Source organism: Corapipo altera, unplaced genomic scaffold, assembly GCF_003945725.1.
Source record: "Corapipo altera isolate COAL_440 unplaced genomic scaffold, ASM394572v1 146, whole genome shotgun sequence".
Taxonomy (NCBI): domain Eukaryota; kingdom Metazoa; phylum Chordata; class Aves; order Passeriformes; family Pipridae; genus Corapipo; species Corapipo altera.
This window is the reverse complement of record NW_020884981.1, coordinates 1,241,154-1,260,695: the sequence shown is the minus strand read 5'-3', so window position 1 is coordinate 1,260,695 and position 19,542 is coordinate 1,241,154. Positions and strand designations below refer to the sequence as shown.

The following is a 19,542-nucleotide window of genomic DNA, read 5'->3' as shown; positions in this document are numbered from 1 at the left end:
GAAAATACATGTAATGTCACATCCTTGTCTTTGGTTTTGATCCTATTGCCTCTGGAATAACTGTGGTAAGGGAACGACTGAGAGATGTTGGCTTTAGTTCACCACACAACGGATCAGCTTTTCCACAATCTGATCCACAGTGTAGGATCCTCAGAGCACCATCTCTGACATGGCCCATCTAGGATAACTCAAGGTATCCCAAAGACTGGCAAAGCACCCAAAGAACATGAATCAGAAGAGAGATATGAAGATTGGAAATACTAAAATCAGAATGATGTCAAATGGAACTGAGAGAATTTGCTGTTTACTCAATTAGAGGGCCAGGGAGAAAATGGGATGGAAAATCTACAAACCAAATATGCTTGGTTTGACACTGTAATAGATTATCAGAGTGTTAAGCCAAAAACCAGGGACACCTCCCAAAAATGTACTCATTTTTTTCCATAAGAATTTAACCATTCCCTGTAATTTATATTTCCAAAATATATTATTTTCAATTTTATTAAGAAGTATTTAGTTAAGATTTGACTGTCCTTATCAGTGCAGGCATGTACTTAATAAAACAGAAGTTGTTTAACACTAGCATTCATTGCTCAATATAGAGAATGCCCATTACACTTTTCATTTCTCTAGTTACTGCCCTTTATGTTTTATATTTTATCTCATAATACATTGGCTTGCCTTGGTCTATTTGCTTATACACCCAGTTTGTACAATACAACAGTCCTAACCAGTTCCCCAACTTTTATACATATCGGCACAATTCTCTCTTTCATATTTAGGCTTAAAAAGTTATCTTTTCGAATTCAATTACACAAAGCAGATTTTTTACTGACAAAGCCAATGTTTTATATATATATACACATATATATCTTGCTCAAGAACACAGATATCCCAGTTTGATAATCCTAATATTATTTTAAAAAAGAGTATCAGAAGAATCAGCTGTGACAGGCTCAGTGTGCTTTAGAGATTTGAAAGACTTGCACGTAAATCCTAACAATTCAGTTGCAATTCGAAAGTAATTCCTTTGGATGACAAAATCATATTTCTCCAAATCCTAAAGAAGTTGGTTTATTTCAGTAACAGAGAATATTTTAAATCAAACCTGGAAGAGAGTAAGGTGTGCAAAAGTACATTTTTCTCCTGCATACAATAACTATTTACTTGATATAAAATATGATATTGTGACCATTTTGAGGTTAACATTCTTTTTCTTTTTAGGGATGACTATTTGACTCTTGAAGAAAATTATTGTAACTACAGGGAAGCATGTAAGACAAGACATGAAAAACCATTAGATATCTAGAAGAAAATGCACTTAAAACAAATTCTCAAGTAAGCAGCTTCTCTACTTTCTAAAGTCTTCATCAGCCACTAATAAAATAAGTGAAAGTTAAACCATTTAATTCCGGCACTGAGGAGGTAAATCCTTTAAAAAAAGGAAACCACAAGAAAAAACTGAGCACTTTAGCAGATGGTTGAAAAGAAAACCAACACAGACACAGAACTGACACTTCTTTATTCTGCAAATGTGAGATTGGAATATCACAACTTGCATGGTAGAGAATATGTATCTTTGGTCAAGAAGAGGGAATTCAAACATATCAGTCCCCAAACTCAATCTCCAATTTCCTGTTGATACCAGTTCCCAACACAAAAGATGTCCTTTATCAGAAGTCAGTTACAAGATTCCAGTGTCACTACTCTGATCATAGCCCTCTAACTCCTGAGAAATCCTTCAGGAGAAACATGAATGCAGGATATGGGGGGTTCATTTGTTTGTTGGGTGGTTGGTTTTTGTTTGGGGTTTCTTTAATACTTACTCAAGTAAGTAAAATCCTAAGTCTGCCTAAAGATCAGATCTTATCAAGGATTTTCTGAAGACTGTTCAGTGCATTTGGTACATATGAAGTTTTCACTATTAAAAAGCATAAGAATCTGAAGTATCTATCAGTGAGGACTTCCTGGTCTTATTAGAATTTAAAGTTCAGTACATTTCCACTTACATTTTAGCTGTAGATAAAAGACGGACTGAAGAGTTCTGTTGAGGACATGCTGATACTGATACTGATTCAACTTCTACACAGGACAGGTAGCTCATAATTCACCTGTTGTTCCTTTATGTTCATTGACTATTCTACGAAACAAACTGTAGTGCTGAGAAGTTTATCAGAATCTTTTTTGCTTTAAATACAAATAAATTACCATTCAGGCAATTGTTCAGAGTATTGTATATGAAGATCTAAAATTCGAATATCCTGTCACTTCTACAGAGATCTTATGTGCCAATTAATTATTCCAGGAACAAAGGGGTTTGCTCTATTACCCCTCTGCATAAACTTTTTTACTTCTGTGCATGGTAATATTTATGATTGGGTTGTCCCAATCCACCCTGGAGTATACTGGATCTTGGTATGGCAATGGAATGCACCATATTCTAAAACACGGTATTAGAAACCAACTCAGGATAAAAGGCAAAAGCAAAAATAATCATACATCATCAAATTACCCCCCATAAATTCATTATTTCAAACAGGGTTTCAGTGAAGACTGCCATTAAGGAGGCCACACCAGAAAACAGCTTCGAGTGTATATTTTATTGTCAAAAACCTGCATTAGAGCTTAGCAGTCTTATGGTACGACATTCTGGTACAAGAATACATTCAAAACATTCTCCTATGGTACGAGATACATTCAAAACAAAAAATCCAATGCCAACAGAGCTGGGTGAGGTGCTGTGATCTGCCCTTTTCAGGAGCTTCAAATGCATTCTGCTGTTCTCATGACAGAGTATTCCTCCTTGAGCATTCACTTCTCGATTTTAATGAAAAAGACATCAAAGACAAACATACAAACTCTCTGATCGCTGGTAAATGAGCCCCTTGTCTAGCCATTACAGATATTACATTGGGTACTGCAGTGAAGAACAGAAAGTGTGTGCTGTAGGAATTTAAGTGAAGCCCCTTAGAAGGACAGCCCAAGAGAGCTGCAGGCTAGCACCAATCTGCTTTTGTCTCCAGCATTTGTAGCTAAGAAGAAAAAGCAGATGACAGAGGGAGAGAGACAGACACGTTCCCTGCAAGTCAAAACTTCATTTTCAGTGCTAGTTTCTACCCTGTATGTCTCTACAGTGCACAGCATGAAGTCCTGAGAAGGGTAGGTCTAGGACAGTTTATACCTTATGGCATGGCTACGGCATATAGTGTTCCAAAGTCTGAAACAGAGAATCACAGAATATTCTGAGTTGGAAGGGACCCACAAGGACCATTGAGTCCAACTCTTAAGAGAACGGCCCACACCAGGATTGCACCTGAGACCTTGGTGTTACTGGCACCCTGCTCTCATCAGCTGAGCTCATCTCAGGGTCAACGGGTGCCTGTCCTACAGGGATAAACGTAGCCTACCTTCCTCTAACTCCTACCAGTTGCAAAATTAGCACAACCAAGAGATAGCTGAATGTGTTTAAAACATACCCAGTGTCAGTTATCAACAGGAGCCTCCTAACAAAACTATACTGATGGTTTGCCTCTACCCGGACAGGATATGTTCAATATACAATGTATGAAAGGCAGCACTATCTAAGCTAACCAAGTAGAGGTATAAAAAATAAACAGGGTGTATTATACATTTGCTTACTCCTCCACCTCCAGTGAATCATTATTCTCTTGCTCTTCCATTAGAAAACACCCATAAAGCCCAGCATGAAGTTCCATCCAAACCTCGCGGCTGTGTAGCCCTGCAGGCAGGTACCTGTCAGAGTTCAGTACCTGCTGCACAGGGCACAGGAGAAAACCCTACTCTTATGCTGTGAGCTCAGATACTGCACAGTCCTGGTCCTGAGCCACCTCCAAAGGGAGGAAGGCAGAACTGGGGTAACTGGGAGGGCAAAGAATGAATGAAAGCATGTCAGGGTAGGATGGAAAGAGAGGTACCGAGTGCAAACGAGATGGACAGAATTCAGGAAAATGTTAGAACAAGGGACTGTACCAATAGTCCTTGAACAGTGATTCATGTCCTAGAGAAATAAAGCTGGAGGAATGACATCTCAAAAGAAGGCTATAACATATGAACTTGGGAAGATACAATAAAACACAATGTAAGTACACACATCAGGTGTTTTGGTACATACATCCTCTCCACAGGAAAAGGCAGTAGTTGATTTAACCACATGCTACTGGGACAAGCAACTTTGATGTGCTGAAACTAGACTGCTTCCTACCAAGTTCTATACCATCCCAAAAAATGGAATGTTTTAATTCAACTAGTGCTTTCAGCTGAATAATTCTTTTTTCAAGAAAGAGCTGCTTATTATTGCAAATACTTTTGCAAATACTTTTTTGAGCCATTCTACACATTTTAGGAATAAATCCAGAGCAACAGCATGAAACACATCTTCAAGCTTCAGCTCATCACCCTTAGCTACTCCTCCTGACTTCATTCTGCACTCAGAAAATGGATGAAAGCATGCAAATGGGAATACTCTACTCTAGTTCAAGCTACATCCACAGCACACGATGGCCATGTATTCCCTCACTGGCTTTTACCAAAGTGGCCACATCCTACACACGTTTATTCCATCTGTTCTGGCTTTACGGACAAAAGCACACCTTAACACCTGTGCTCAGCAATCATGTGGCATGGATGGAAGAAGCAGACTCCAAGCAATCCCTCTTTTTCAGCAACCTCAACTTGTTCTGCATCTTCTCCCTCAATGAACCTCCCTGCACTGGAACTCTCAAACTGTCTTCACTCCACTAGTCCTTCAAGTTCCTCCTACGGTTTCATGCAAGTCACTTGAAGACTCGCTTCATACTTCAAAAAGGCATACACCAGTTGAGGTGTAGACTATGAACTTGAAAATAAAATAAAAAGATGACCAACAGTTGAAAATAGTATCATAACCATTCTGAAAAAAAAAAAAAAAAAAAAGGCAGATATTTAGATATTTGTGCAGGAAATTTGATAAACCTTCCCGCAATTCTAAATGGATTGGCTGTTGAAGTCAAATAGTTTTCAAACTTTATTTTACTGTACTACTTTCTATGTAATTTTTGCCCTAAACTCAAAAGTGCACCTCAGTAAACAAAAAGCAAGAGACGGGATCCAAAGGTGCAATTAAAGAGTATGTCAGGACAATCTGATGATTAGCAACATGCTTATATACACTAGTAGGTAGAATTTGAGAATTATTAAGAGCAGTTTTCCCTGAACCACAGTAAGATAAAACTGAGAGTCAGCAGCTGCCGAGTGGGCAAACTCTTGCTCCAGTTAACTGTCAAGTTTATCGATAATTTGTCTGCTCCAGTTAAGGGCCCTAAAAGCACAAATGCCAAAAGTAAAAAGAAATTTGCAACACATAGAAAAAACCACTGTTTTCAAAACTCTTTTGAAGATATGATGAGGACAAGCAACTACCATTTGAAAGAAATTAAGCACACTGATTACACTCTTTAAAAACTACCAAGTGAGAGAGTTTTTAGTCTAGAATGCACAGGTTCTAGAAGTCGAATCACTTCAATAAAATTTTAAGTGTCATTATTGAATGACTACAACAAAAACAAGTTTCTGGTTTCTCTGGACCAAGTCTAAGTGTGGTCTGATCACTCCTGCTGGCCAGTGCCAGAGTTACTTGTGCAGCCACCACCTTGATTGTGACATAATGGAAAAGCTTCCAGAGCTGATCCAAAGTACATGTGTTCCAGCTTTTTATCATTTTTATACTTACAGAGAAAGGAGAAAGATGGTGGGACAGCGAATGAAAAGATTTAGGTCTAATCTTTCTTAGCAATCTCCACCCTATCCTAAATCCTGCCCTATCCCAAGCTGGCTCTGTGAGACACTTCACTCAGAATACAGGGCACTATGAATTCTGACCACAAGGCATTCCACTGCGGAGAATTCAGACAAGCCTGGAAAACTTCTCATTACGCATCTCTGAACATAAAGAACTCAAATTAGAGAGGATCCTGCTCCATGACTTTGTTCTCCAAAATCTGACGGTTATCATCTCAACCATATAAGAGAAATCAATCAATCTGACACATTCACACCAAACCTGGCCAGGCAGAGCTGTAGCTGGACTAACAATTCCAGAAGTGAAAAGTTCAAATCCACCACCAACTGTCACTCCTGATGATCTAAGAAGTTCCCCCAAAGCTCACAACATAGCCAGGTACAGCAATTACAAGCGCTATCTGTGACCGATTACTGAAATAATATTTTCTGTTCTGTATGTAGCTTTATTAGGGTGGTTTTGGAGTCTGAATTGCAAAAATGAAGGAAATCTCCTTTTCTATTTTATTGATACACCTAGTTAAAAATCGTTATGCTGCTCTAAAATTAGAAATGAATGTTCATGTACGAATACACAAACATGAATAAACACTTACACAAAGACCCATGTATTTGTTCACACGTGTATACGCTTCTAAAGCAATGGAATAATTTCCAGTGGATATATTCAACTTGTCAATTATGGACCAGATGCATTTCAAAAAAACACCTCCTTGTATCTAATACTATTTACGACCCTGGAAATAATTATCTGAAGCTAAACACTCCTGGGTATTCCATCTGTTTATTTGGCTTCATGCAACTAGGAAAAAAATTACATAGACCTTTCTGTTCTGTCCTCCAACAGTACATAGAGAGTTTTCACTTAACATTCAAGAGATTAAAGAGGACTTACCACGGTATTCAAAAATACTTTAGTCAATTATATAAACTGTCAAGCAACAGAGTTCAAGAATTTTTTTGTGATATGACAATAACCAAAATATCCCAATTTGCACTGATTTATTACTGCAACACAAAACTATCATAACTGTAATGCTTACTTAACGCCCAGCATGTGCACAACCCTGTGATAGAACAGAGTGAGGTAACCTCCAAGACATAGTTATGCTCCATGGAGTTATACCCCAATTTAGCAGACAAGAGTAAACTTCATTATTTCAAATACTGAAGAAATCTTTGAGTGCTGTTTTTCTCAAAAATTAATGGAAAATAACACTTGAGTACTTTTGCATAAGGTATCCAAAATTAGGCTCAACTGCAGTGCTGAGATGTCATCCAGTCACTGCTGAGCACACAATAGCACCAAGATATTCAAATATCCCTGCTGTCTTCCAGCTACTCAAGTTAGAAACAGCTCTGAAAAAAATCAAATTCTTGTCTCCAATGCTTAAGTGAAAAAACAGATGCGTTTATGTCTGCACCTACAGACATTCAGATGTATACAAAACAATCTTAATATAAATTCAAATTACATTGAAATGCCCGAACTGTTCTGAAACAGAAACACGTGACTCTCCAAACCTTAGAAACAAATATGGCAGTATATGTATTTCATAGCTGTTTCCAAAATAGTTATTTGGATCATAGAAATAACTGGGGTAAATCACCAATGTCCCATGGGTTGTTTTTTTTTACCCTTTGATAAGTAGCACCTAGTGAATATTTTGTTATTATCTAAGAACAGAATTCAGAGTGCAGCCACCTGATTACACAGCTATCTAGAGTCTCATTTCCTAATCAAAATACAGGCATTTCCTCAAACTTGAGAGAGATGAAATGCAGAAATCAAAGATTTGCTTCAATAATGGAGAATTCTTCCTTCTCCACATACACATCCAGACTCCCCATTTCTGGAAGTGTAGAGAGAGCAGTGGGCAGCAGAGAAGCTGAAGCCTTGGGACACAAAGAAGATTTCAGCTACTGTGAGAAACAAGCCCCAAAACACCTTCCCAAAAACAAACAAAAGATGGCATCCACAGAAGAAGAATGACAACCCATAGCCCCACAGGTGCCTCCCCTCCTTGCCACCCCCCTTGCCAGCATGTTTTTTGTACCTTTGCCTTTTCCAGCAGTGCTGCTGCCAACCGAGGAGGATGCCTGGGAATCCTTCTTCAGCCTCTTGCTCTGAGGTCTGACGCTGGACCTGAGAAAATGATGCTGGTCCTGGCTGTGGGAGGGCTGGAGGGAGGTCGGGGCCTGCGACAAGCTGGGGTTCGGTGGGGGGCTGCTGGTAGTGTTGTTAATGATCTTCTCTTCTTTCTTTGTGCTGCTGCTGCCTGGAGCTGCCTCTCCTCCTCCTCCTGCCCCTTCTTCTTCCAGGGACTCCTCATCTCCTCCTGCTCTCTTGCCTAGCTTTTTCACCCCTTCCTCCCCGCTGCTCTCTCCCAGTTTCACTGTCATCCTGCGGGGGAGCAGAGAGAGAAAAGAGGGGGGCACACAGTCAGGCCGGGGAGCCCCCCGGGGAGGCAGAGAAACCCCTGGGCTGAGAGGGGAGAAGTTTAGCTGCAGAAATTCCTCTCAACATGGCCGCCGTTGTTTGTTACTAAATCCCCTTTCGTTTGCTGTCCCGACCCAACAACCTGTGCCGAAGGCGGGAGGGGGAAAGCCCCGCCGCAACCCTCCCCAAACCGGCCCAAATGGCAGCCGGGCCTCCCCTGCAGCCCCCCGGCCCCGTCCTGAAAGGCTCTGGGCCGCCTTCGGCCGAGAAATCCGCCCGGCCAAACTCGGGTGTGCGGCAGCGCTCGGCCGGTGCCCGGGGAGCGGCAGCGCCGACCCGGCAGAGCCGAGCGGGGCAGCGCCGCTGCCCCATCGCACCCCCCGGGGCGGACTCGGGGCTCGCTGCCCTCTCTCCTCACCGCGGAGCCGCGGCCCGGCCCGCTGCGGGGGGGATATCCATGCTCCTGGATGCGGCGGCGGCGGCTTCTCCTCCTCTGTGTGTGTGTGTGTGTGTGTGTGTGTATGTGTGTGTGAGTGTGTCTGGGACTGGGACCGGCCGAGGCTCCCGCTCCCCTCCGCCCCCACCCCGCACCTCCCCGCGCTCCTTCCCGCCGGGCAGCGCCGGCCCCGTGGGCTGTCAGCGGGACCGGCTCCCCGGGCCGGCACCCCCGGCCGCCGCCCGCGCGGGGGGATAATTAATGACACCCCATTCATTAATTCCTCTCCCCCCCCCCCCCAATTTGGAGGGCAACAAACTCCGGAGGCACCTGTGCCGGCCTGTGTGCCCTTGCCTCGCCCAGACCTCGCCCGAGCAGGGCAGCTCTAAACCCTCGTGTGCCAGGGGAGCATCCCTGGGCTCCCCCAAGGCATCTCTCAAGTTCCACCCCGAACCCGACGCTCAGGCCAGCTGCTGGGATGACCGCTCGCTGTGCTGGCTTCACAAATCCTCTCAATTCTGAAGTGTTTTTTTTTTCAAATACTTGGAACAAAGCGTGAGATGTGCACGCAAGCTTAAGGCATTAAACCACATTATCTGTTAAAACCCAACGACTGTTTGGGTTTTCCTTGAAGAGTGTAGAAATATTACTGACGCCATACCTAAAAGAAGTCATCCTCCAAGAAAGAACCACTTACAGCGCCCAGCAAGGAGCAGCAGTTGGGATGCAGCTGCCTTGTCACCATGGCAGGAGCCACCATCCAACCTCCATCAAGGGGAAAGATAAAAACCAATAGGAGCAGAAAATTCTGAATATCGCAAACATTGGAATGACGACGGGTTAGGCTGACATCAGGATAATGAGATTCAAAAGAAAGAAGATGCATCAACCTGATATGGCCTACAAACTTGTGAGGTTACTCTTTATGGGTTGTATTCCTTCTTTTAAAATGATACTTTTCCCTCTAATTTTCAGCTAAACCACTGAACTTACCGATCCAGAATTTTGTTGGGCAAGGTTCCTCTCTTCGCAAACGCTCAATAAACTGATCTGAACTGTGGATCTAAACTCATATTGAAACTTGGTTATTTATTTACCTGACAGGTCCCTAGTTACTGACTGATTCTCCATACACCAAAAGCTGCAGTGTTTCCCGTTAGTTTGAGGACAGAATTCTTACAGTTCTGACAGCCTGTGCTCGAAAACTTCATGTAAGCAAAGCTTAAATAATTCCAAGCCTGGCTTTATTGCTGCAAATTAAACAATACACCCACAGGCATCCCCCAGAGATAAGCTGGGGGACACCAAAGACACGCTCCTTGGGGACGCTTCCTTACTAGAGCAGCAAATCCCACTTCCCAACTGCTGGCTCCTTCTAGCGTTCTGCCTGAGCCCTCCGGCAGCGCCCTAAGCCCAGTGTCCCCGTCTCAGCCGCTTTTTCCTTTCGTTTTCACCATGTTCCTCTTGCTCCCGAAGAGAAAACCTCCTCAGCCTCGCTGCTCTGGTGCTCCACACCTCTCGGCCGTCCCTCCGCTCCCACGGGAGCCGCAGAGCCGCGTCCCCCTAGCGCCGCCACGCCCTGGGAGAGCGGCGCCGGGCCGGTCCCCCCGCGCCGGCCTCACCTGCCGCATCAACGCCGTCGCGCAGCCTCCGTGCTCTGGCTCCGCCGCCGGCTCCCTCAGCCCCAGGCACCCGCGGGCTGCGCCCAGACCCGCCAGCTCGGGAGGCGGCCGGCGCCGAGCCCAGCGGCCCTCCCAGCTTTGCTGGCGGCCGTGGGGCCGACCTCTCTCCCCGCCGGCTGCCCACGGGCGCGGCTCCCGTCCGTGCCGAGCTGGCTCCTTCCGTGCGGGCGCGGCCGCGCTGGGCTCGGGCCGGGCCAGAGCCGCGGCGGTTCCGCTTCCTGCTCGCCCAGCCCTGGCCGAGGGGCGGAACCGCAGCGCGCGAGCCCCGCGGAGCGCCCCGGCCGCAGCGTCCCATTGGCCCGCTCCGGGCGGGAGCGAGGCCGGGGGGCGGGGCTGTGGCGCCAGCGTCAGCCAAACAGAGCGCGGCGCGGGGCGCGTGACGACAGTGCCGCGCGAAGGAAGGGGCGGGGAAGGCGGGGGGCTGGGCGAGGCGCGTGAATCGGGTGCTGATTGGCTAAAGGGAAAACCAATCGAGCGCCCCACAGCCAAGCCCTCCGGATTCGATTGGTCAGCGAGCGGGTAATTTGCATACGGCGGGGTATTTATTGCGGCCGGGGGAAGCAATGCTCTCGCACACCGGGTTCGGCGTTGCTCTGCCGTCTTCGTGCCTTTGCGCGCTGCCCCCGGCTCGGAGCTGCCCTCCGCCTTCTCTTCTCCTCCTCCCCTCCTCCCCCACGCTGCCGGCCCACCCGCCTCCCTCTCTCTGCGCTGCTCGGTGCGCTGCCCTTCCCTTTTTTTTTTTTTTTTTTAAACTTTGTGTCTCTCGTAGCAGGAAAGGATGCCTTAGTTTTCTCTTCTGAGGAAAGTCTTCGTAAGCTGAAACTTAGAAATCAAAGTCATAGCTATTTGAACCTCGTGATGGTATCTAAATTCTGGAAGACTGGGCTCCCATGGAGAGTTTTTCAACTGTGATGGTGAACTAAACTTGAACACACCTTGGGCTCTGCATCATAAACTGTAAATATGCTGTAAAACTTCTTTAGGAGTAAATAAGTGTACTGCTATAAATAGAATTATTTTTTCTTTAATCAGTGCTTTGTATTTAAATCTACTTTTTTTTGGTTTTGTTATAATCTGGCACAAGATTATATGGTTTATTTTTGCTCCTTGGCTTGGCCACAACCAAATTCAACAATATAGTCAGGATAAATTCAACAGTATAGTCAGGAAGTGATGGGTTTTGCGTCTTTAGTGCCACGTATTTCCATGATGCTTTTGCAGAGAGACATGGAGTTACGTTCAGTTCCGGAGTTGAAAGTTTCTGTTCTCTCTGCATGTAAATAACTTTCCATGCTTGAATAGCCCCATTGCCTCCGGTGGACTGTTAAGGTGTGAAATTGCTCATGTGTGTAAATGTTTATGAAAGAAAGGCTGACTGAAAAGGAGTTGGACAAGAGCTGAGAGGCAGGGGGTAGGGTGAGACGTCAAAAGACACTTGGACTTCCATTTGTTCTTTTTTGATCACAGGCCGTCCCCACTGCACAGCTACAAAATGTAAATAGTCTTCCGGTGTTTGTTGCCGTGGTTTTCTAGGCCAAACAAGAACATTAACTAGGATTCGTCTCACAGCCTGTGTATTTTAAGGTATGAATAACACATTGCACGTTTATTAGAAATAGAGTAAGCAAGGCAGAACTGTCCAGCAGAAAGAAACAAGTTAATACTTTATGTGGAGATGCTTTTAATTTTGCATCTAATTTGCATGATAATCACCAATTATAACATGGAAATACTTTTCTAAAGATCTTAGATGTAAAAACCACCAGTAAAATGGATGTTGTTCTGTATTTTCCTTTTAGGTAACTTAGAAGCTACTACATTTCATTCATAATTAATTTGTTCTTAAAAGGCTCTTAAATTGTTTATTCTGGCAAAAGATCTCAAATTATCTTTGTGTTGCTAAAGCAGTTCTTTCCCATGCAAGTAAGAAGATTTCAATGAAAGCACAGGCTGCTATTGTTAATCCCTTATTGCTTATGGAATAGGAAGCACCAAGTCATGCACCTTTACTTTTCTCTCAGTCTGTGAGGTCAAGCCCTTAGAGGAGGGGAGGAAATGCACTGTGTGCAGCTGCACTGCTGCAGCCTGTCCTGGGATTTTAGAGACTAACAGCTGTTAGGCATCTTTTACAGTAGCAGGGCATTGGAACTATATGATCTTTAAGGTTCCTTCCAACCCAAACCATTCTGTGATTATATGATTCTTTGAGTGCAGTACTCAGGAGGGAAGATGTTAGGATCCTAGGATGCCATGTTCATTTGTCTGTTTAGGATAGAAGCAGAGCTTCTATGTTGATTATTGAAGGGCAGGAAAATTTAAAAGCCTGCGTAAGTAGGGATATTTAGTTGAGTTATTGGGCAAAATTTTGTGTAACAGTGAACCAGACAATTCTGAGAGCTCTAAAGTGGTCACCTGAGCAGAGACAGTCAGTGGGTTATTTAGATTATTTTTATTACAGCCCAGAAAGGGATGATAAACTAGATGATTGTTTGATGCTCCAGCTGGCTGTGTATTTCTGACTCGATTGTACCATGTTGCAATCATTTCCTTATTAGCCTGGTTGTCTGAGAAAACAAGGCATCTGCATGTGGTCTGCCCAGATCCTCAACTTCCAGTCTGGTATCTCAAAGCTTCTGTGGGCACCGTGAGAACAGTCAGATGGGCAGAGGTAAGAGATGAATTGCTGACTCTGCTTCAGGAGTGGCACCTGAGTGAGCTGAGGGGGCTATTGCATGTCCAAGGATCCACCCTGAAGAGATGCCATAAATGACTGTGTCAGAGCTGCACAGAAGATAAAAAGCTCCAGGAAACAGGATTTTGTCAGTTCTGCTCCTCTGGTTATGGGTCTTCCTGGCTTATAGTAAGGTCTAAAGTCAGTGTTTTCCCTCTCTACCTGAAGCCTGCCTGTAGTTCTAAAAGAAACACTGTATTTCAGTGCAGTGTGCCTCCCACCCAGTACTTTTTCCTGCTTGCTAACAAGTTGGGGTTGTGGTGCCATTTTTTTTTCCCCCAGCAGAATCCCAATAATTTCTGCATATTTGTAAAAGGAAACTGTGATAAAAACCACATAAATTACATGTTACACGTGGCCAGCCAACCTCAGAGCACGCAGGAGCTGCTGGTCACAGGTGTACCAGGTGTGGCTGCTTTTCATCTGCACGGAAGTGTTGAGACTTCAGAGGAATTAGAAGTGACTTTAGACTGGACAGTGCTGTGGGGATTGGGTCTTGAATTGCCTGTTCTGAAGGTGTTGGGTAAACCTGGCTGTTAGGATTGGCTATAGGTCCAGTGTGGGCAAGGGCTGGGCTGTACCTGACCTGGGTCATACCTGGGGTGCTGAGGAGCATCCAAGGGAGGGCAACAAAGACGGGAAAGGGTCTTGATTTGAAGCTGTGTGAGGACACTGAGGACACTTGGTGTGTTCAGATGGAGAAGAAGAGACTGAGGGGAGACCTCACTGCAGTTCCAACTGCCTGAGGAGGGGCAGGCCCTGAGCTCTGCTCTGGGGGGACCAGGGACAGCACCCAGGGAATGGCTGGAGCTGTGTCAGGGCAGGGTCAGATTGGATGTCAGGAAAAGGTTCTTCCCCCAGAGGGTGGTGGTTGGGCACTGCCCAGGCTCCCCAGGGCAGTGGGCACAGCCCCAAGGCTGCCAGAGCTCCAGGAGGGTTTGGCTGATCCTCTGGGGCACATGGTGTGACTGTTGGGGATGGGCCTGTGCAGGGCTGAGGGTTGGACTCGATGATTCTTGTGGGTCCCTTCCAACTCTGCATCTTCTGTGAGGAGGTGCAGGGTGGTGCGAGGGCAGGGGCAGAAGGGCTTTGTGGGGTGTCTTCACTTAGATGTTACTAGAAAAAACAGGTCAATAACTTAAAAAGTTACCGAACTCCTTCCCCCCCTCACAAAAAAAAAAAAAATCTCTGAAAGAGCTGCCGAACTCCGGGAGGGCCGCTCGGGGCCGCCGCGGAACCCGCGGCGCTCGGCACTTTCCGCCTCTCTCCGTGAGTCTTCGGCCTCTCCCGCCGCTCCTCGGCCTCGCTCGGCAGTTTCCGCGCGTTGTCGGGGCAACGCGGAGCATCGCGAGGCGGCCGCGGCCTGTGGTGAGAGCGGGCGGGGGACGCGGCTGGACCGGGCCCGGCCCCGCCCGCGGCCGCGGGTCGGTCGCAATCGGTGGGAGGTGCGGGGCGGTCGGTCCCGGGGGCGGGCGGGTCCGCCCACGGGTGCGAACGTGGCGGCGGGGCACGCGTGTTTGGCCGTGTTTGCCCGCTCGGGCTTGGGGGTGCGCAGGGCCCGCTCTGGGCCGGCGAAGGGTGGCCACGGCCCGGCCGAGGGACCCCCGCGGGGCCCGGCCCAGCAGCGAGGGCCCGGCCCGGAGCTCCATTCCCTCTTGGCTGAGGCAGGACTCAAACAGGTTTTTACTCTGTCTATTTTACTACTTAGAGGAGACTGTATTTAGTCACTAACCATCTTTTTGTAGCACAGCACGGTTTTGTGTTGTTTCTGTTTTTCTGGGGCTGACTGTTTTGAACAATTTCAGGTTTAAAAGCCAGCGTTTCTTATAGATAGAGGTTTTAGGAAAAGCTTCTGCTTTTGCTTTAGTAGCTGTCGAGTCTTGTCAGGGCACTGTTGAGGCAACGCGGGCAGAAACCCCATTTCACGGTGTGCCTGGAGGTGGGGGCTGGTGGCTGTAGCAGCTCCAAACCCAGACGTGATAAGCCTCCCTTAAATGCTACCTGTGCTGATAATATTGTGACAGCATAAAAGCAGTTTTTAAGGAATTGTCCCCAAAGACAGAATAGCTTTTTTGTTTTCCTAAATGTTGATGACTGTCTTGTGATGTATGTGCAGGTGTCCTGGCTCACCACTGTCATTTGCAGCAACAGGAGTCTTGAGGTTCCCTACCTAAGTCCCAGAAAATTCAAACCCAGCAAATCAAAGCTATTTGTTTTGTAATTTAAATACTCTGTCAACTTGTAAGTGATGAATTGAGAGGTTTTTTTGGGGGGAAATTGCCTCATATCGTAATATAATCTTCCCCTACTCATAAAATTACAGACTCTTTGGGAAGTCTGGGTGGGTGGGTGCAGACAGACATGACCCTTTGCCCATACTCTGAGATGATGGACAGTTATCAGTCTGCATTGGTCCCTGTACTGGTGATGTTTGACTTGTTAGCTGACAAACGCTGAAATAAGGCTGGACTTCCCCAATAGATCTGATATTGCGAGCACAGGGCCAAGTTAGTGGTGGTGTATAATGTCTGGACTAGACCTGGCTTGTGTCTGGCCAGTTAGGGACAGAGAATTACCTTCAATCTCTCTTTCCTCTGGGAGCAGTCATTAATGTTCTGTCTAATGTTGATCTCTGTGAACGTCATGAAGCTCAACAAGGCCAAATGCAAAGTCCTGCCCCTGGGTTTGAGCACATGTGTTTTGGACTCAGTTCTTAATCTGGTTATTGATTTGCCATAACTCCCAAATGTCCTGAGAAGGACTTGGGGGTGTTGGTGGTGAGAGGCTGGACATGCCTTGTTTGTGTGTGCTGGGATGCAGAAACCCTCCATATCCTGTGCTGATCCCACAGTGTGGGCAGCAGGGGAGGGGGGGATTCTACCCCTCTGCCCCCTCAGGCAAGACCCCACCTGCAGAGCTGCCTCCAGATATGGGGAGCTCCTCTGGAGCAAGTCCAGAGGAGGCCACAGAGTTGCTCTGAGGGCTGGAGCTCCTCTGCCCTGGAGCCAGGCTGGGACAGCTGGGGGTGTTCACCTGGAGAAGAGAAGGCTCCAGGAGCACATCACTGTGGCCTTCCAGTATCCTGAGGAATCAGTGCTGGTAGCTTGGGGTGCAGCTGCAGTGCCAGCTGCAGGCTCATCTCTGGGTGGCCAGAGAACCAGGCAAGAAGCTGTGAACTGCCAACCCTTTGCATAACAAAGGTCACGGGGACCTGTGGCCCAGCCAGGTGAGAGACACTCGGAGACACAACAGGAGCCAACAACCCCCAAACTTTCTCACCCTTAGAGTATAAAGCCCAGGGGTTCCTTTGTGTGGGATCCCTCCTCAGAGGCACCAGTTCGGGTTTTTATTTTGTTGCACCAAGATTAAATTATTTTAAGGATCAGGATGTCTGAGACTGCTATGGGAAACCTGGGGTGGAGCCGTTAAGGAAACTCTGACTGTGTGTGTGGGGCGAACAACTGTGCAGGGGCCTTGGTCCCAGCTCGGGTGACTGACAGGGGGGCTCCTGGACGGTTGTACAGGGAAGTTTCTTTAACAACTATTTAAAGGAGGCTTATAGGAAAAATGGAGAGAGACTTCTTACCAGGGCCTGTACTGACAGGACGAAGGGATAACAGTTTGAAATGGGCACATGGTAGGTTTAGTCTGAAGAAAAGTTTGATGATGAGAGTGGTGAGTCCTTGACACAGGTTGCCCAGAGAAGCTGTGGCTGCCCCGTCCCTGGAAGTGTCCAAGGTCAGGTTGGATGGGGCTTGGAGCAACGTGGGCTAGTGGAAGGTGTCCCTGCCCATGGCAGGGGGTGGAACAAGATGACCTTTAAAGGTCTCTTCCAACCCAAACCATTCTGTGATTCCATGAGCTCTTACTGATTTCATAAATTACCTGTGGCTTGTTTCAGAACAGTCTCTCAGGTGCATCTGATCTGATTACTGAGATCAGGTATTGGGGCTTGGTCATGTTCTATTCCAAGCCACAAAGTGGTTAACTTTTTCAGAAATTATTTTTTTTTTAAACCTTGAAAAAATAGACTGTACAGGGCCAGAATCGTTTGTAGAGGCAGTGCTGCTTGGTTTTCTTTTTCTTTTTTTTTCCTTGAAGACTTTTGAAGAGGCATCTCTTGAAGCTACAGTGTAAATACATGAGCTAGAAGCAACTGTAAATACATGAATAATGAATTCCCAAGATTACAGAGAGCAAATGGATTTTGGTTTAGTTATTCTTACACCACTATAACCCACTTATGTAAGCAATTTACTTATTTGTGTATAGCAGTCTGCTGCACATTTCTATATAGTTATTGTGATGGTGGAAAGTATTTTATATCAGGGATTGCCTGTAACTTACATGACAATGAATCTTGTTTTAGTAAGTGCCAGTCTGCCTTTTTAAATATACACAGTATTGATGAAAAATTGTTCTTGCTGTTTATTAATGCCAAAAGGGATGGTTATGTTAGTGAGCTGATCAAGAGATGCAGTTTGGAAGACTGACAAACTTAGTCTCTTCCATTACTGAAGGGGACTGAAATACCTGAAAAATAATAAGTAATATTTAGGACTACGGATGCAAGGAACACTTAAAAGCAGAAAATGGTCGCTGTTGAGTAGACATTACAGCTGTATAGTTTCTTTGATAAAACCATTATTTCATACCAAATGGTATTTTGTTTTCATTTAGGCATCTCACATTTTTATTTTAATCTGAAGTGGAATTCTTTATTCGTTCAAATTTTTAGCCCAGATAAAGCTTATATGCAAATATGGACTAAATTCTCCCCGTTAGAAGAAAATGAAGCAGATAAAATAAGGACTAAAGTGGTAGTATGGATACAAAACTCTGGAACAGAACTGGAGGTATGAGAACTTAAAATATATGAAATCAAGATGAAAAACACACAAAATTTTATTTGAATTTTTTGGGATTTTTTTTGCATGGCGATAAAACTAGACCGACTTTGGGAATACTGAGGATTTTGAAAGAGTGTGAAGATAAAAGGTGGATGGATCTTGTTGAAAGACGAAATCACTTGTCTGCAGGCTGACTGTTCCTCTTGTCTGGTAGTTCATGCTGTTCCGTGTAGTGTCAGAGGCAAGATACTGAGCAGTTGCCCACCTTTCTGACCTAAGTGACCAGCAAATTAGTTACTTTAGGCACTGACAGAAGGTTTGAAGAGAAGAGGCCTTAAAAGAAGAGTCTGTTCATGTCCGTTTTACATCCTGGTAACCTTAGTCAGTCTCACTGCTGAGCATGTGTGTGCCTGCAGGTTCTGAACTCACTGTTTAGCTGCGCAGAAGAAAAGGTCTCTTCCCCTTAAGTGTCACAGGAGTATTTTAAACCTTTCATGGTTTGTTTGGTTGTAGTTTTGGGGGGTTTTTTGTTTTGGTTTGGTTTTCACCAGGTCTTGGCAGGGTCCTGCACCCCATGCCACAGCCCGGGCTGGGGGCTGCCTTGCTGGGCAGCAGCTCAGTGGAGAAGGCCTGGGGGTTCCAGTGGACACCAGCTGTCCTTGACCAGCCCTGGGACCAGGGTGGGGGATCCTGAGGTGTGTGAGGAAGGGCATTTCCAGCAGGTCAGGGAGGGGATCCTGCCCCTCTGCTCAGCCCTGGTGAGGCCTCACCTGGAGTGCTGTGTCCAGTTCTGGGCTGAGGGAGCTGGGGCTGTTCAGCCTCCAGAGGAGACACTGAGAGAGGACCTCATTCCTGTCTGTCACTGTCTGCAGGGAGAGGGCAGAGGATGGACCAGGCTCTGCTGGGTTCCAGCAACGGGACAAGAGGAATGGGCAGAAACTGGAACACAGGAAGTTTCATCTGAAAATTAAGAAGAACTTCTTCAGTGTGCAATGATTGAGCAGTGAACAGGCTACCCAGAGACGATGTGGAGTCTCCTTCACTGGAGATATTCTAGAACCCTCTTGACACAATCTTATGCCATGTGCTCTGGGAAGACCCTGCTGGAGCAGGGAGGTGGGACCAGATGACCCACTCTGTGGTCCCTTCCAACCTGAACTGTTCACTGACTCTGTGATTATTTGCTGGTAAATCAAGGTGTTTTGGTCCAGCTGTTTTTCTTTTGAATCCAAGCCAATAAGATCCCACAGCACAAATCCCAAAGACCATCTCTGTATATAAAGTATTACATATTAGTGACTTTCTCCATTTCTGACTCACAGCTCTGAAAAGAGTTTTGTTCTTGGGTTCTTTTCTGTGGAACATCAGCACTTATTGAGTATTTTCATTCGAATCTTGGTAATAGTTCCAATGTAGCAGTTAAACTAATCCTGTATGATTTCAAAAGTCCAGGCTCCAAAGTGGTGACAACTTTTAAAACTTAATTTGAAACTCAGAAGTGAGACTTTACAACATAAAGTTGCTCAGTCTGTACCTTAATTAACATCTTTGGATATGAAGTGCTGAAAATATCTTTCTGGTAAATTCTGTGTTATTTCAGAGTCCTT

The 19,542-nt window shown here is 45.7% G+C and overlaps 2 protein-coding genes across 11 annotated transcripts in view; one reads left to right on the top strand and one right to left on the bottom strand.

The window, feature by feature from the left end:
* CRAMP1 (cramped chromatin regulator homolog 1) overlaps window positions 1-10,553 on the bottom strand; it is a 48,991-nt gene extending 38,438 nt beyond the window's left edge. For 2 of the 6 annotated variants that reach the window (XM_027665797.1, XM_027665793.1), the window contains exons 1-2: window positions 8,655-8,702; window positions 7,854-8,200 (exon numbers count right to left, since the gene is read on the bottom strand). In XM_027665797.1, the coding sequence (XP_027521598.1) occupies window positions 7,854-8,200; window positions 8,655-8,695 (388 nt within the window). In that variant the 5' untranslated portion in view covers window positions 8,696-8,702. The other 4 variants (XM_027665794.1, XM_027665796.1, XM_027665795.1 and 1 more) reach the window with 4 other exon arrangements.
* Window positions 10,554-11,853: 1,300 nt separating this feature from the next.
* Window positions 11,854-19,542, top strand: part of IFT140 (intraflagellar transport 140) — an 80,091-nt gene continuing 72,402 nt past the window's right edge. Inside the window, exon 1 of one of the 5 annotated variants that reach the window (XM_027665781.1) lies at window positions 11,854-11,938. Coding sequence is in view for 2 of the 5 variants with exons in the window: in XM_027665778.1 (XP_027521579.1) it covers window positions 18,961-19,051 (91 nt within the window). In the remaining 3 variants the exon portion in view is untranslated. Of the gene's footprint in view, window positions 11,939-14,373; window positions 14,454-14,566; window positions 14,765-18,782; window positions 19,052-19,542 lie in introns of those variants that run through there. The other 4 variants (XM_027665779.1, XM_027665780.1, XM_027665778.1 and 1 more) reach the window with 4 other exon arrangements.